At 35.3% G+C, this 13404-nt stretch overlaps 1 protein-coding gene across 2 annotated transcripts; it reads left to right on the top strand.

The window, feature by feature from the left end:
- The first annotated feature begins 2384 nt into the window (after nt 1-2384).
- LOC120249552 (tetratricopeptide repeat protein 27 homolog) lies at nt 2385-13404 on the top strand. Of its 2 annotated transcripts, none has more exons than XM_039258104.1 (20): nt 2385-2873; nt 2971-3115; nt 3898-4229; nt 4630-4711; nt 4793-5099; nt 5282-5340; nt 6414-6503; nt 6881-6972; nt 7139-7237; nt 7323-7400; nt 8609-8693; nt 8783-8841; nt 8958-9027; nt 9224-9315; nt 9746-9808; nt 9886-9952; nt 11220-11414; nt 11594-11710; nt 12300-12452; nt 12918-13404. In XM_039258104.1, exons 1-20 carry the CDS (start codon nt 2464-2466, stop codon nt 12987-12989), a joined length of 2667 nt encoding a protein of 888 aa, XP_039114038.1. In that variant the 5' UTR covers nt 2385-2463; the 3' UTR covers nt 12990-13404. The 2 variants fall into 2 exon arrangements, with proteins under 2 accessions (XP_039114038.1, XP_039114039.1); XM_039258105.1 differs by having other exon boundaries at nt 2737-2873; nt 3981-4229.

The following is a 13404-nucleotide window of genomic DNA, read 5'->3' as shown; positions in this document are numbered from 1 at the left end:
TGCTCTACATTGTGGTAAGCAGCTGCTTTGCCAGACTTTGCCTTTCGTCTGTTGTTTTTGTTTTAAGCTTTTGCAGTTTAGGAGATTTATGTATGGATGGTAATAAGAAATTTTTAAGTTTATGGAAGTAATGGTATTTCTCATGGTTTTGGAGAATGTAGAAACATAGGTGTTCTGATCACTAGTTTTGGAGGATGTGTTTTTTCCCCTTGAGACATTCACATCATCTAGAAATCATTTTTCTAGTTGGATATGTGATTCATTTTCCTGTAAACATTTTATTCTTTTTGCTTGTGATATTGATGTCAGTTCTAGCAACACGACTGACTCAGCAATTAGTGTATTGAATATTACACAACGGGATAGAATACTGTTATGATAATTTATCAGGACATATATGGCTTTGTACCAACTTTATGATTGTTATTGGTAATGCTGTATTAATTGGTTGCCAAAATGTGCTGTGTTGTATATATGTGTAGCCTTACTGGGCTGAAGGTTCAGGAGGTCTTGAATACCATCTTTGCAATGAGCTAAAACCACTTTCCAGCTTAAGGTTGGAGAAGTGTATGGTTGCTTTGTTCAACAAAACTGAGATAAAGGTAAGGTGTTAGGTGGCAGGAGGCATGCAATTTGCTTATGGTTCTATTATTTGAGACAGAAGTGTGTGAAAAGGTACCTTTGGCATACAAGTTGAGACCAACAGTTGACTCATTGTTAGTTTGATATAATTTTTGAGGTGGAAGCTCATTTTTCGGTAATCTGCCTTTTGGAACTCAATGAACTTCAAATTGCTGTGATGTGTTTGTGGTTGTTGTAAACAATTGTTGTTTGGCATTCATGCTGGTGTGTTTCACAATGGTCTTTCTTTAGAAACAAACAACAAAATTATATTCTTCTTATGTTGGGTGTTTCTCATGTCAAGGATGATAATATGATGTAATTGAATTAAAAGGTATATTTCTTTTCTATGCTTCACTGTCATGTTCCCATTGCCTTGTTGTTTTACACGTTAGATGGGCGTTTAATGGGCGTAATACTATTAAAGTTGGCCTAATTCCACATTGTTGCTGTACATGGTTTTCGCACCTTCATCACCACTGAAAGCATTTTGGTAGTGCCCAATAAAGATTAGTTAGAGTACTGTACAAATGATGAATCTCCATAAGCAACTTGTTCGGCCTTTACTGTGGTTCTTGAGAGGAATAATACGACTACTGGCCATTATTTGGTTTTACATGCGTAAACTGCTGGCAAATGTTATAATTACTAGCAACCCGTTTGATGCTAGTTTCTAAATTTTAAACTATTGTCAGTTCTATGGCACGACATATATCATTGCTCTGCTTTGGGAAGTTTTTAAATGAAGGTGGTTTCCTCTGCATTTTGTGTACATTACTGAAGCTATTTCTTTGACAGTTTACCTTATTCTCGTTGAATAAACTAAACTTGCTAATCATATTTATAGCTCTATGTTGAGTTTAAATGCTGTATTAATAAATGATAGTGATACAACGTCACCAAGGGTCCTGCATATTCCAGAAGAAAGAAACATGTAGAAAAGGCTTTGGATAACCAAGTCCAATGTTGTGGTTAATGGGCATTTTACATGTGGATAACAGTGAAGAAAATGTGTGGCTCTAATTAATCCATGATTAGCAGAATGGGAGCCATGTTTCCTTATTTTCTGTGTTCATTCCAATTCAGTTTATTCAACTTGATTTAGAAATCATTATAAATTTTGTATCTGGTTCATTGAGCTTAGGGAAGGAAGCTTGTCTATGTATGAATTTATGTTACTTTTGTCAGTGTTCCATTTCTTGAAGTCAACTCATGTCTCTGCTACTATTATGTTAGGATGCATGCCATTCTTTAATGCGTATTTTGCTTGAAAATGGAAGCAAGCATGATAGCAGCAAAATCACCATCTCTGCAGGTATACTCCATTGAAGCTAACTTGCCCTGAAATGCTCCCATTTTGCAGCAATGAATGTGTTTCTTTCTTCTATGATTTCACTGTTGAATCCAAAGCATGTGCAGGTTTCCTCATTTTCATCATCTTCATGATTTTTTGCTTTGTCTCATCTTTACATTCGGCACTATATGACTCTTAATCGTCATTTTTAATCTTTAATTCAAATTGTAACATTTTAATTTATTTTCTATTTTTAAGTAAGATATGTTACAGTTCTTTTCAAAACTAGAGTTTAGAGTTTAAAAAACGTATAAAGATTAAAACCAAAAGATTTAAAATAATTGACTAAAATTATTAGTTTAAAAAAAAATAAAGACACTGTTCATATAATTATATCTTAAAAATGCTCTATTTAAGTAAAAATATTATATTATTTAATGGAGAGAAAGTCCAAACTACCCACAATCCAGTGTTCTCCCGGCATCGGCCTTTAAACCCTAGTCCTAATAACACGAACCCTAAACCCATATTCCCATTTCCCGCGCGCCATGGCGGAAGGTGCCTCCTTCCTCAAAGCCGTCGAGCTTCGCCTCCTGCGCTGCTCTCTCTTTCACCCTCTCTCTTCTCCGCCTCCAATCGCCCACCCTCTCATAGAATCCCTCGTCGACTCCATCGAACAAGGGCGCTACGCTGATGTGCTCTCTTCATCGGAGGCGACTCAACTACTCTTTGGCTTCGCTGATTCTTGGGAATTCGATGAATCAACCGAAGGAGCTTCCCAGTTCTACGACGAAGTTGAGAGGAACATCGACCGGTTTTTGCGGAGGGATTCTGAGACTTGGCTCCAGGTCCTCGACGAGGGCGGGGGTGATGATTCGGACGTGGAGTTCCGATATGCCCTTGTAATGTGCTTGGGTGTTGCTGCGCTTCTTGCTTTCACCCAGCAGAATGTCACTGGGTACGCTACTCTTTTATGTGCCAATTTTAAAATTGAGACTTATTTGTTTTTTAAAATGTTTGTGTTGATCGTTCTGTTTGGAAACCTTTTTGTTTAGCCCTGTTGGGAACTATTCTCCTTTTCCTGTCCTGATTCGGGGGAAAGAGTGGCCTGTTAATGGTGAAACGCAGTGGGATGCTTGGGCGCAGAATCAGATCACATCCATTGGTTGCGGTTTGCTTGGGAAATTTTCTCTGCTCCAGGTAGGGGATGGCTTCATTGAAAGTTCAGCATTTGAAAGGAAGTTATTATTATTATTATTTTTTTATTATTTTTTTATTTTGCAAGGTTTGCATATAGTATAAAGAAAAGCTTGCATCTTCCTTTGAATAAGTAAAATGCGTACTCTATCTCTGTAAAAAAAATTTCTGATTTTGAAAAACTTACGACTAGATTTGGAACTCAAGAAAGCACAATGGGAATTTGAGAGGAGACCTAGTGATGGAACTTTCTTAAAAAATACAAATCAAAGTAGTAATTTTTGTTTAATGTGAGAGTTTATGGTGTATATATATAAAAGGCTAAAGGTTAAAGTGCCATTTTGAGTGAAATGGCATTCTGGAATAATCAACCTAAATAAACAAGCCTTGAATTTTCTTTTTGAAAGTAAAGGAAATTGATATCCTCTGAAGTGTCTTCTCCCTGGGTAGTGAGGTAAAAGTTATGGATATTAGTTATGGTTTAGGTATTTAGCTTGAGGTATATATCACAAGGAGTATCTATGGTACTTTAATTTATCATGCTCCTTTTAAGGGGAATGGAACTACCAATATGTACGAGGAATGTTCGTGAGTATTATCTAGTCTACATTTACTCCTGTAGGGTCATGACAATTTTCTGTAAAGATAAATGTCCATAGATCTGATGAGACATTGATATTTATGTTCTCTCTTCTGGGATGTTTTCTATTTCTGTACGGTATTTATTGCTGCTGCATTATGTTTTTAGTGCTTCATGAGGCTCTAATAGAGTTGCTTATTCACAGTATATTGTTTATGCGAAAGTATTATTAAGCAAGTTATGGGACTTGTCAAAGGCGGTGATGGACACTGGTATAATTGGTTGCAGAACTACCTCATGGTGGCTTTGCCGACTCACTCTTCTGCAACAAAGAATATTAGATGAGCTATCTTCTTCATTGTATGGCTTGCTAAAAATATTCAGGGATGAAACCTTGCTTCATTTTGGCAAGTCAGAGAATATTATGGATTATTGGGGTTCTATGTCATGCATTGAAGAAGCTTCGATGATTACATCAATGGCTTATTTAGAAGCAGCGATTCTTGAATACAAGTTTGGTCGAGTTGACAATTCAAGGTTGGTGCTTTACTACATTGTATATTTTATTTTTGCACATTGTGCTAAACTGGCTCTTAATCCAAGTTTTCTCTTTGGTTATATATATACATATATTGGTTATTGTGAGTTGTTTCCTTGGCTGATATCAAGTTCAAAAGCTACTTAAACATGAAAAATGAATGTGACATGTGGCATGATATCTTAACAACTGCTTTTGGTCTATTGTGGAGCTTAATCGGTTAGCGTTAATTTAAAAGTACTATTTTTTTTTTCCTTGTATGGCCTTGGCATTCCTGATGCATATCAAATGTTCTCTTATTGAAGTATGAATTAAGTTGCCAAGTATCTTTTCATGTTGGGTTGTTCAAGATTTTGTCTGTATAAACCGTACTTTTGATGAGATGGCCTCCTTTTGTAGGTCCTATCTTGACTCTGCTGAAAAAGCATGTGGACTGCATCTTTTTCTTACTGGTGCTCTTGGCTTTCGTACTGCCCACCAGGTTTTGTCGTATTTAATGGCTGTTGATATTTTCTTTGCTCCAAGTATTTATTGATTGGAATTTGTTTTTGCTTTGGGACAGGTTGATGCAAAGGCTCAAATGATACTTATCTCAGAAACTGATCATCAAAATCAAGGCAACGGAAGTCCAATAGATTCGAGTCAGGCTCAAGACAATGACCATGCTTCTGATAACAATGGTGATCCAAACACTAATGGGCATCTTGATTGCTCAGATATATTGCGGAGGCCAAGACTGGTGGAAAATGATAATGATGGTCAAGTAAGTAATGTTAGTAGAAATGTCGCATTAACTGCAATGCAACAAGCTGTGGTGCTTGCACAATGCTTACATCTCAAGAGAAGAAGTCGCGAGGATGAATTATCGAGTCAGTGTCTCTTTATTGGATATGTATGCAACAGTTTTGCTGTTATTTTTGTGGATATTTTATACAATATGTCTACCTCATCATTTTCTCAGTCTTATGAGCGCCTCATTTATTTTCCTTTTACATTAACGTATTCTGTTATTCTTGATTTTATTTCTTCTCCTGATTCATTCATGTTACAGGGTGGGAAATGGCCCCATATATAGAAGCTATAGATGCTCAACAACAATCTTGCTTCACTGTAAGTTTTTGTTATTCTTGTCTATCTTGTATTTTCACCTTTACCTTCATAATGGTAGTTATTCTCGTTTTGCATTAAAAAACAGAAAGCTTGTTTTCAAGTTCTCCAAATGACCTAAATTCTGTACCTAGTTAGTTAAATGAAGTTTGTGAAGCATTTTCTGCTAGATTGCCACTCTCTTTATTACTAGCTTAAATTAATTAAGAAGAATACATTGCTTATTCTCCTTATCTACCTCAGTGACTGGTAAATGTATGCTACCTAATGTGTTCTGCTCCGTGGTAAATTAGTTGCATCCCTTCTGACATCATACTTCAGCTAACAAAACTTGTTAAGTTGTGCAAGATAAGTGTAATGAGGTTGTTTCATATGATTCTGCTTAAGACTTTATGGCGTTGGAATAACTATTGCATGAGTTCTGATATAACTTTTATGAGTATGAGACATGAGGTATGGTGTGCTCGAAAACTTTTTAATTGATAGCCTTTTTTTTTATTTCCATGAATTAATATGTATACTATTTCTCCCACGCTAGACAACGTTGATGGTTCCTATGGCAATAACGTTAGATAATATCTTTTTGATGATCTCCATTTGGTGACAACTGACTTCATATTTGGTTGATACGTGGTAAAAATCATGTGGATAAATTTACATAGTGTGTTCTTGTTGTTCAACCTAATGTTCAAGGTTGTTCAGTCTTGTCTGTTTGACTAGGTTTTGGTAAGGTACTAAAAAGAAGCTATCAGCCCTAAAAATGTCTATAAATTGAAATCTTTTAAAGGCATCCATAAGATTTTTTGATAGTTTCATATGTCAAAAGATAGTCCTTATGAAATTTTTTTGCAATTGATCTTTGTTGCCACACTGATGTTATGTTTCTAGTTTCCCTACATGGATCAGCTATAAGGATTTGCTGAATTCTGTTCACATGGTTCTATTTGCACTCCTGAGCAAGTGGGAGGATTGTAAATGTTTGTTAGAGTTATTTGTTCTACTCTGAACTCTACAAATGGATTTAAGTTGCTTATGTTATGCTGTTGTAGCTTATAACTGACAGGACTTCTTTTCAGATCAGAAATTTTTGTGATTTATTGCGTATTGGTTGGGAGTCCACCCGTAGTCGCACAAAACAGCGTGCCTTGTTGATGATGGATAAAGTGGTAGGTTTTTTTTTCTCCTGATATTGTACAATTCTCTTTATAATGCACTATTCTTTGGCATCTTAGTCTACTTTTAATGGGAAAGTAAATGTAGAATGGTATTTGATTCATCATATTTTATCCAATATGAAGTGATAGTGACTTAATTTGTATGACTTGTCTAAAATTCAAAGTCGATGAGAATGCACTGTACAATAGGCTGATGAACTTTATCCTAGTGGAATGTGATCTGGTCATATTGAACTGATCTATTATGCGTGTATGGACATCCTGATGTATCTAACCTGATAATTCTATTTACTCCTCCAGCATGTTCCACCATTCAGGTTTTCATACACTATCTAAACTTTGGTCATTGTTTCTTGTTACTCATCTAGGTAGAAGGTGTAAAAGCAGATTCACCTGTAGTTGCGAAAAGGATTCAATTTTCATACGGGGTTTATTTCCCAGCAATTCCTGCATTGAGAAAGTATGCATTGGTTTTCTCTTTTGTTGCAATATTTACTCCTGTCCTTGCACGTCTAATGATCTTTTTAAATTCACTGTTCTATGCCATACGTTAGAGGAAACACTATCAGATGTATTTGTTGTTCAGTTCTGTTGTTTACGTGTCCTTTGTCTTCCCCCATTGTCAGAGAGTATGGGGAGATTTTGGTGAGCTGTGGCCTGATTGGGGAAGCACTGAAAATTTTTGAAGATCTGGAATTGTGGGATAACTTGATCTATTGTTACCGGTATTCATTATTGCATAGCGCTTTTAAATGTCATTATTTGTAACCATTCTTCGAGGATTATGATGTGCCAATTCTCGTTTGACAGTTTACTAGACAAAAAGGCAGCAGCTGTTGACCTCATCAATGCTAGACTCCTTGTGATGCCTACAGAACCAAAACTATGGTATGTGGCTAAGGCCATTTTTGACATGTTTTCAGTGTGGCATGTTAAGTAGGATTGTGTTTGCTTCTCATCTTCCTTTAGTTTAACTATACTTGTCATGCCTTCTTGTGCATTATTGAGCTTGAATTAATGTTAAATTGAGATCTAAGTGGTCTATGGTGATTTTGAAGAGCAGTGAAATCTATTGTGAAATACATAAGTATAGAGTTCATTGTATGGCAGATGCATAAATACTGGTTGCCTGGTTTATGTGATTAAATATGATGATGAGAGAGGTGTGGTCTTGAGCACATGGATAAATAAATGATCGCATGCATTGTATCCATGCATGTAGATCCTAAATATTTCTGGACTTGATCTTTTGTATAGAGTCATAATATTTGGGTTACCTTAGGTGAATATTTTGAGTAAAAGAATCACCATATACTGTTGGCAGGCCTTGCAGGCTATTCAGTGATCAGAAGTCAAATTCTATTAAGGTCCCTATTTCATTGTAGACCATTATGTTTGGTGGAGTTGTATTGAATTTGTAAGGTGTTAAATAAATATTTAAGAAATTGGACTTGGTTATGCCCTATTCGTGAATCATTTCTATCTATTCTGTAACTCCAACTCAAGGGAATGATCTCGAGCATCCAAGCATAGCCTTGTTCTATGCCACAAACCTTATAGATTGCTTGTTATTTGCTTTACAGATGGTGGGGCATCCAACAAGGATTATGGGCAGACATTTGTGGTTGAGTGATCTTGAGTTTCTTTAGGGGTATTGAGATTTAAAACTTAAATTATAGCTTTAAATCCAGTAGGATGAAAATTTTCTCCATCTGTTGTGTTCCTAAGTTTAATCACACAAGATAAGGTTGCAGATCTTGCTGGATTATCTCTTAAATTCTGTGGCCCATTTATTTGGATAGATAAATTTAGCTCCTAAATTTTAGGTTGAAATCCAGCAACATTAATCTTTCATTTTCTTAATTGCTTTGGTTTGTTAGGATTATTGGCATAAAGGGTTGAAATTTCATATGAAAATTATGTTTTTCTGTTGCTGTTGCTATAGTTTTCTAAGAGCCCTTGAAGTTTGGCCTTTCTCTTTTCTATGACATCCCCTTTTTGGATGACCAGTGGGCTACTGTTTGTGGTATCATTTTGTGGTTTCCTTGAGGAAGTTAGTACAGTTTGCATATTGTTCACCATTTTACTTTCTTCAGGTGTTCACTAGGTGATGTAACTAATGATGATGCTTATTATGAGAAAGCATTGGAAGTTTCAGACAATAAGTCGGTTCGAGCTAAGGTGGAAGCTTTGCATGATTTTATTGTGGTGTATTTGGTAGGCATTATTTTGTTTGTTAATTTTCATTGATACTTTCCCTTTTATGATAGCGATCTCTAGCTCGTAGTGCATACAACAGGAAGGACTATGAAACATCCAAAATCCTATGGTATGTTATTCTATGGCTCAGATGATTTGTTAATCTTGGTTTTATGAATTTGTCAGACATGTAGAAAATGCCTATGTAGACTGGTTTTATATACTAACACATTTTGAGATATCTAGGGAAGCTGCAATGGCCCAGAATTCCTTCTATCCTGAAGGTTGGTTTGCGCTTGGTTTTGCTGCATTAAAGGTGATCTTCTGAGTAATAACGCAATTTTGTATATGGCTTCTTCTAATCTCTGAATCCCAGCTAAAATCTTTCCATATGTAATTGAATGCTATTGAGAATCATAAGCTTCTTTATTTGGTAATAGTTTTGATGATAGAAACAGATTTTAGTTTCTTGAGGGCACTTTGTGCAGTTATCTGTTACCATTGGTTTGCAGGCTGGAGACTATGAAAAAGCTGTAGATGGTTTTACTCAAACAGTGCTGTTTGATCCTGAAAATGGAGATGCTTGGAACAATATTGCCTGCTTGTAAGTCCCCTCCTTATTTGACTTTTTGGGTGTTTCTAGTGTGTGTGCATATTTAAAATCTCGTCTCCATCATGTAATATTGACATTTGCAAAGAGCCTCATTTGCTTCCAGTTTCTGGAGTTGTGTTATTTTTCATTCTTTCAGTGATAATTGGAAGAATGTTTTATTTTATTTTATTTTTTAATTTATTTGTTTGAGGCTTTTTCCCCCCAAAGCATGGTTTATTTGCAACTTGTGATCATGCTCGTTGAATATATTTTTGAAGCTTTATATATTGATTGTATAACAGTTGGCTCAGTTCTCCGGTAACAGTTCAGTGGCTGTCTTTAGACAAATCTTTTGCTGGATTTATTTAGTGTATTAGATGTTTAGGAGTTCTTGTTTCTTTTAACTTTTCAGTTATAACTCATGAATGGCATGAACTGGCAGGCACTTGAAGAAGAAGAAGACAAAAGAAGCTTTCGTTGCTTTCAAGGAAGCACTGAAATTCAAGTATTTGCTGTTAATATTTTATTTTAATCTTTTGATGATAGCAACCCTTGCATAATTGATGATGGATGTTTGTACAGGAGGAACCGTTGGGAACTTTGGGCAAATTATAGCAAGGTTGCTTTTGACATAGGTAACATTGGGCAGGTATTTCTTCTTTTTTCATTGCATATTACACATGAATAATCTGTTTATTACTTTATTTTTTGCTTACTATCTGAGTAGAAGGGTGTGTGGACTAATTATAAACTAGGCCATACATGAGGGTTAATTTGCATTGTTTAGAGGATGCAATTTGCTTGACCAACAAAAGTGCTCCTTGATTTATTGAGAAGAGTTTCAGATACATTTTCTTTATATTGGTGTGATGTTCTTGGTGTCATTTGTTTATTCTCTTTTTGCATCCAGATAAATCTCCAGTTTTTAATGTGAGTTTCTCATCATTGTTTGTGCTTGTGTTGTAGTGTATCACTATATTTTCTGTATTGGCAAAATTGTTTTATGTCTTCAACAAGCATTTTTTTTAATGTCCTAATTGTTGCTAATCCGAGCCTTTCATGTTTCCTTGTCATGGCTTTGTTCAGATGTTTCTCTCATGTTCTTTTCTTATCCTAATATAAGTTTTCCTGTCCGCAACCCATAAGCATATGTGGGGAAACCTTCAAGAATGTTTTTGACAGTTAGGTTATTTTGTAAAAGATTTCACTTTTAAATCTGTTACACCCTTGATTTGAATAGATTGTGCTTCTCGTTCAAACTATTCTGAACATATGCTCTCTTTGGAGTTGTAAGGATAAATTCTGCAGTAGCTTTTATGTACATTCAGATCTGGAGGCTGTACGAAGGCAATATGTGTATGAAATGTGCCTGGGAATAGTGAGCATGTTGGTTGGTTAATCAGTCACTTTTAATTCATTAAATGGGTAAAAAAAAAAAAAGAATATCTTTATAGAAATTATATGATTGGATGAAAGACTGGGCACTTGAGTTTATTCATGCTAAAGCACTAATAACTTTGTAAGGTAGTTTAATTTTACGAGGCTGGAAGTTAGTTATTATGAATTTATATTAGTCTGTTCTTGTCATTTTTTTAGTGTGTTCATCTTTTAAATCCTTCAGTTCAGAAAGCTTTTATGGGAAATAAGTATAGTTCATCCTTCTGGAGACGAAATCTCACCTTTGGCCTCTTATAGTTGTGTTCTTACCCAAACCGACAGTATTTTGTGTTACAGACAATTCATCTGCTGGTGGACTCACAAAGGACATGCCTATAATTTTTTGAGGATGACTGTAATCTTTAGTTTTTTGTAGATTGTCTGATTTTGGTTACTATTCATGATGTTGTTTGAAAATTAATTGAAAATTCTAATTTAGTAGCACTATCTTTGGGGTCACTGCTTATAATTCATTGCAGGCTTTGGAGGCTATAAAAAAGGTCTTAGAGCTTCATGGAAATAAAGGTATTGATGTTGAACTATTGGATAAAATAATGGAGAAGATTGAAGAGAAGTCCGCCCAGCCTGTGGTTACTTCTGACGAAGATTCTACCCCTGAAAATTCACGAGAAATAGATTTCTTGGTTGGCATGGTTGGCAATATTCTGCAGCTGGTGGGTTGATGCTTTTAGAGCCACTTTTGTTTATGTTACGAATTTAGCTGGCACTGATTTGCTATTTTTTATGAGCATTTTCAGGTCATTGCTTATTGTTGAAAGTAATTGTCCTACCATTATTGTTGATAAACAAAGTTTTGATTTGTGATTCAGTTTATTTATTTCATTCATTGTAGGCCATTCGAGGTGGTGGGAGTGAAGGGTTGTGGGGCCTATATGCGAGGTGGCACAAAATTAAAGGTGATCTACTTATGTGTAAAGAAGCCCTGTTGAAGCAAATTAGGTCATACCAGGTATCTACTTTCATGTTGCATGTCTCCTTCATATTTCTATGTCCCTGTATGTCACCCATTTGCACTGCCACTATTTTTACCCTTTTAACATTTTTATCTATAAAACATGTATATGATTTCCGTCTTCACTGTAAGCTTATTGAGCTGATGAAACAGTGTTTCACTATTTAATTAAAGTGTATGTCTGACATGGGTTTCATGCTTGCAAACTAATCATAAGAACGTTTTCAAAGTTGATGCAACACCAATTTATTACTTCTGTAGTTTCCAAAGTAATTTCGAGAAATGGAAATCCATTATTAAGTCTTTAACTTTTATCACGCTGTATTGTGATCTAAGTTTTAATGATTATATGGATTTATGGTTCGTGAAGTTATTGCATGCTTTTATAACAGACCGACCCTTCTAAATTATCACTATAAATCATGTGATTACCTGGTTAGAAGACCTTATCAGATTTTCTGATGTTTAAACAATCAGGTCAATTGAATCAATCAGGCTATAACATTAATCCAAGTATGCTTCACTGGAAATGTGTATAAGCTTGGCCAATTTAGTTTCGAAAAGTTCTCATTGCTATAACTTTCAGGGATCGGATATGTGGCATGATGTGGAGCGGTTTAAAAAATTTGCCCATGCCTCTTTGCAACTATGCCAGGTTTGCATGGAAATTGCTTTGTCAACTGGAAACCATTCAGAACTCGCCTGGGCAGAGAGACATTTAAGCAACACAATAAAACAGGTGAACTTCTCTTGTACATTTCATATATGCTGTTGACTTGTAAGCTATCTGTTTGGTATTGAATAATCAAACTGCACTGCATCTCTTAATTATGAATTTAGTACTTGTTTAATATGAATGGTGAGCATCTGCGAATTAAGACCTTGATAACAGGCTTTATTTAAAGTGTCGAAAGTCAACCTGATCTTGTCAATATCTCTCCTCGGAACATCAATATGCTTCTTTCCAATATGTTCATAGTAATATGTTCTCCAAAATCTTTGTGGATCATCTTGTTTTTCTGCAATTTTTTCTTCTTCTTAATGCCATAATAGTATGAATGATTTAGTTTACACCTCACAGTTTGTTGTATTGTTTACTTCAAATTGAAATCTGAAGCATGCTCTACATTTGGCTAAGATCATTTGACATTGTATTAGTCAATCCTATTTCTACTCTTTGATTAAATTGATGCTTCTACTTCAGGCTGTCGATTTCTCGGGTACTGATGAATACAGGGATCTCAAGAACTGCCTTGATAAAGTACAGAATCAATAAAATGCTTCTCGCTACCACAACCATACAATGCAAGGCACTACGACTTAATCGGAGCAAGACTTTCCACTGATCGGCGCGTTAAATGGTCATTAGTTAAATAACACAGTAATTCAGTATAGAAGAATGCAGGAAAAAAAGAGAGAGAGAATGATGCTTGTGTTATAGCCCTTGAGAGCAACAACTATGTATGCCCAGCATATATGTCTTGATTTAGATTTATTTATATTTACTACATAAATATATATAAGTACATATTCATGATATGTTTAATTGAGATTTCTTGTCATCTTGTAAGATTGTAATATCTTGTTTGGGAGTAGTGATTGGAAACATCAAACATCAATCAAATTGATGCAAGGATTCTAGCTGACATTGCTAGGCTGGCTATCTATCAACAAAAGAAAATTCTTGTAAA

The sequence above is a fragment of the Dioscorea cayenensis genome, chromosome 19 (assembly GCF_009730915.1).
Source record: "Dioscorea cayenensis subsp. rotundata cultivar TDr96_F1 chromosome 19, TDr96_F1_v2_PseudoChromosome.rev07_lg8_w22 25.fasta, whole genome shotgun sequence".
NCBI lineage: Eukaryota > Viridiplantae > Streptophyta > Magnoliopsida > Dioscoreales > Dioscoreaceae > Dioscorea > Dioscorea cayenensis.
This window is presented reverse-complemented; position numbering and strand designations above follow the sequence as displayed.

Coding starts and splice junctions, on each gene's coding strand:
- LOC120249552 (XM_039258104.1), top strand. CDS start 2,464: ATGGCGGAAGGTGCCTCCTTCCTCAAAGCCGTCGAGCTTCGCCTCCTG. Junction 3,116..3,897: donor GGAAATTTTCTCTGCTCCAG/GTAGGGGATGGC, acceptor GCTTATTCACAG/TATATTGTTTATGCGAAAGT. Junction 6,504..6,880: donor TGTTGATGATGGATAAAGTG/GTAGGTTTTTTT, acceptor TTACTCATCTAG/GTAGAAGGTGTAAAAGCAGA.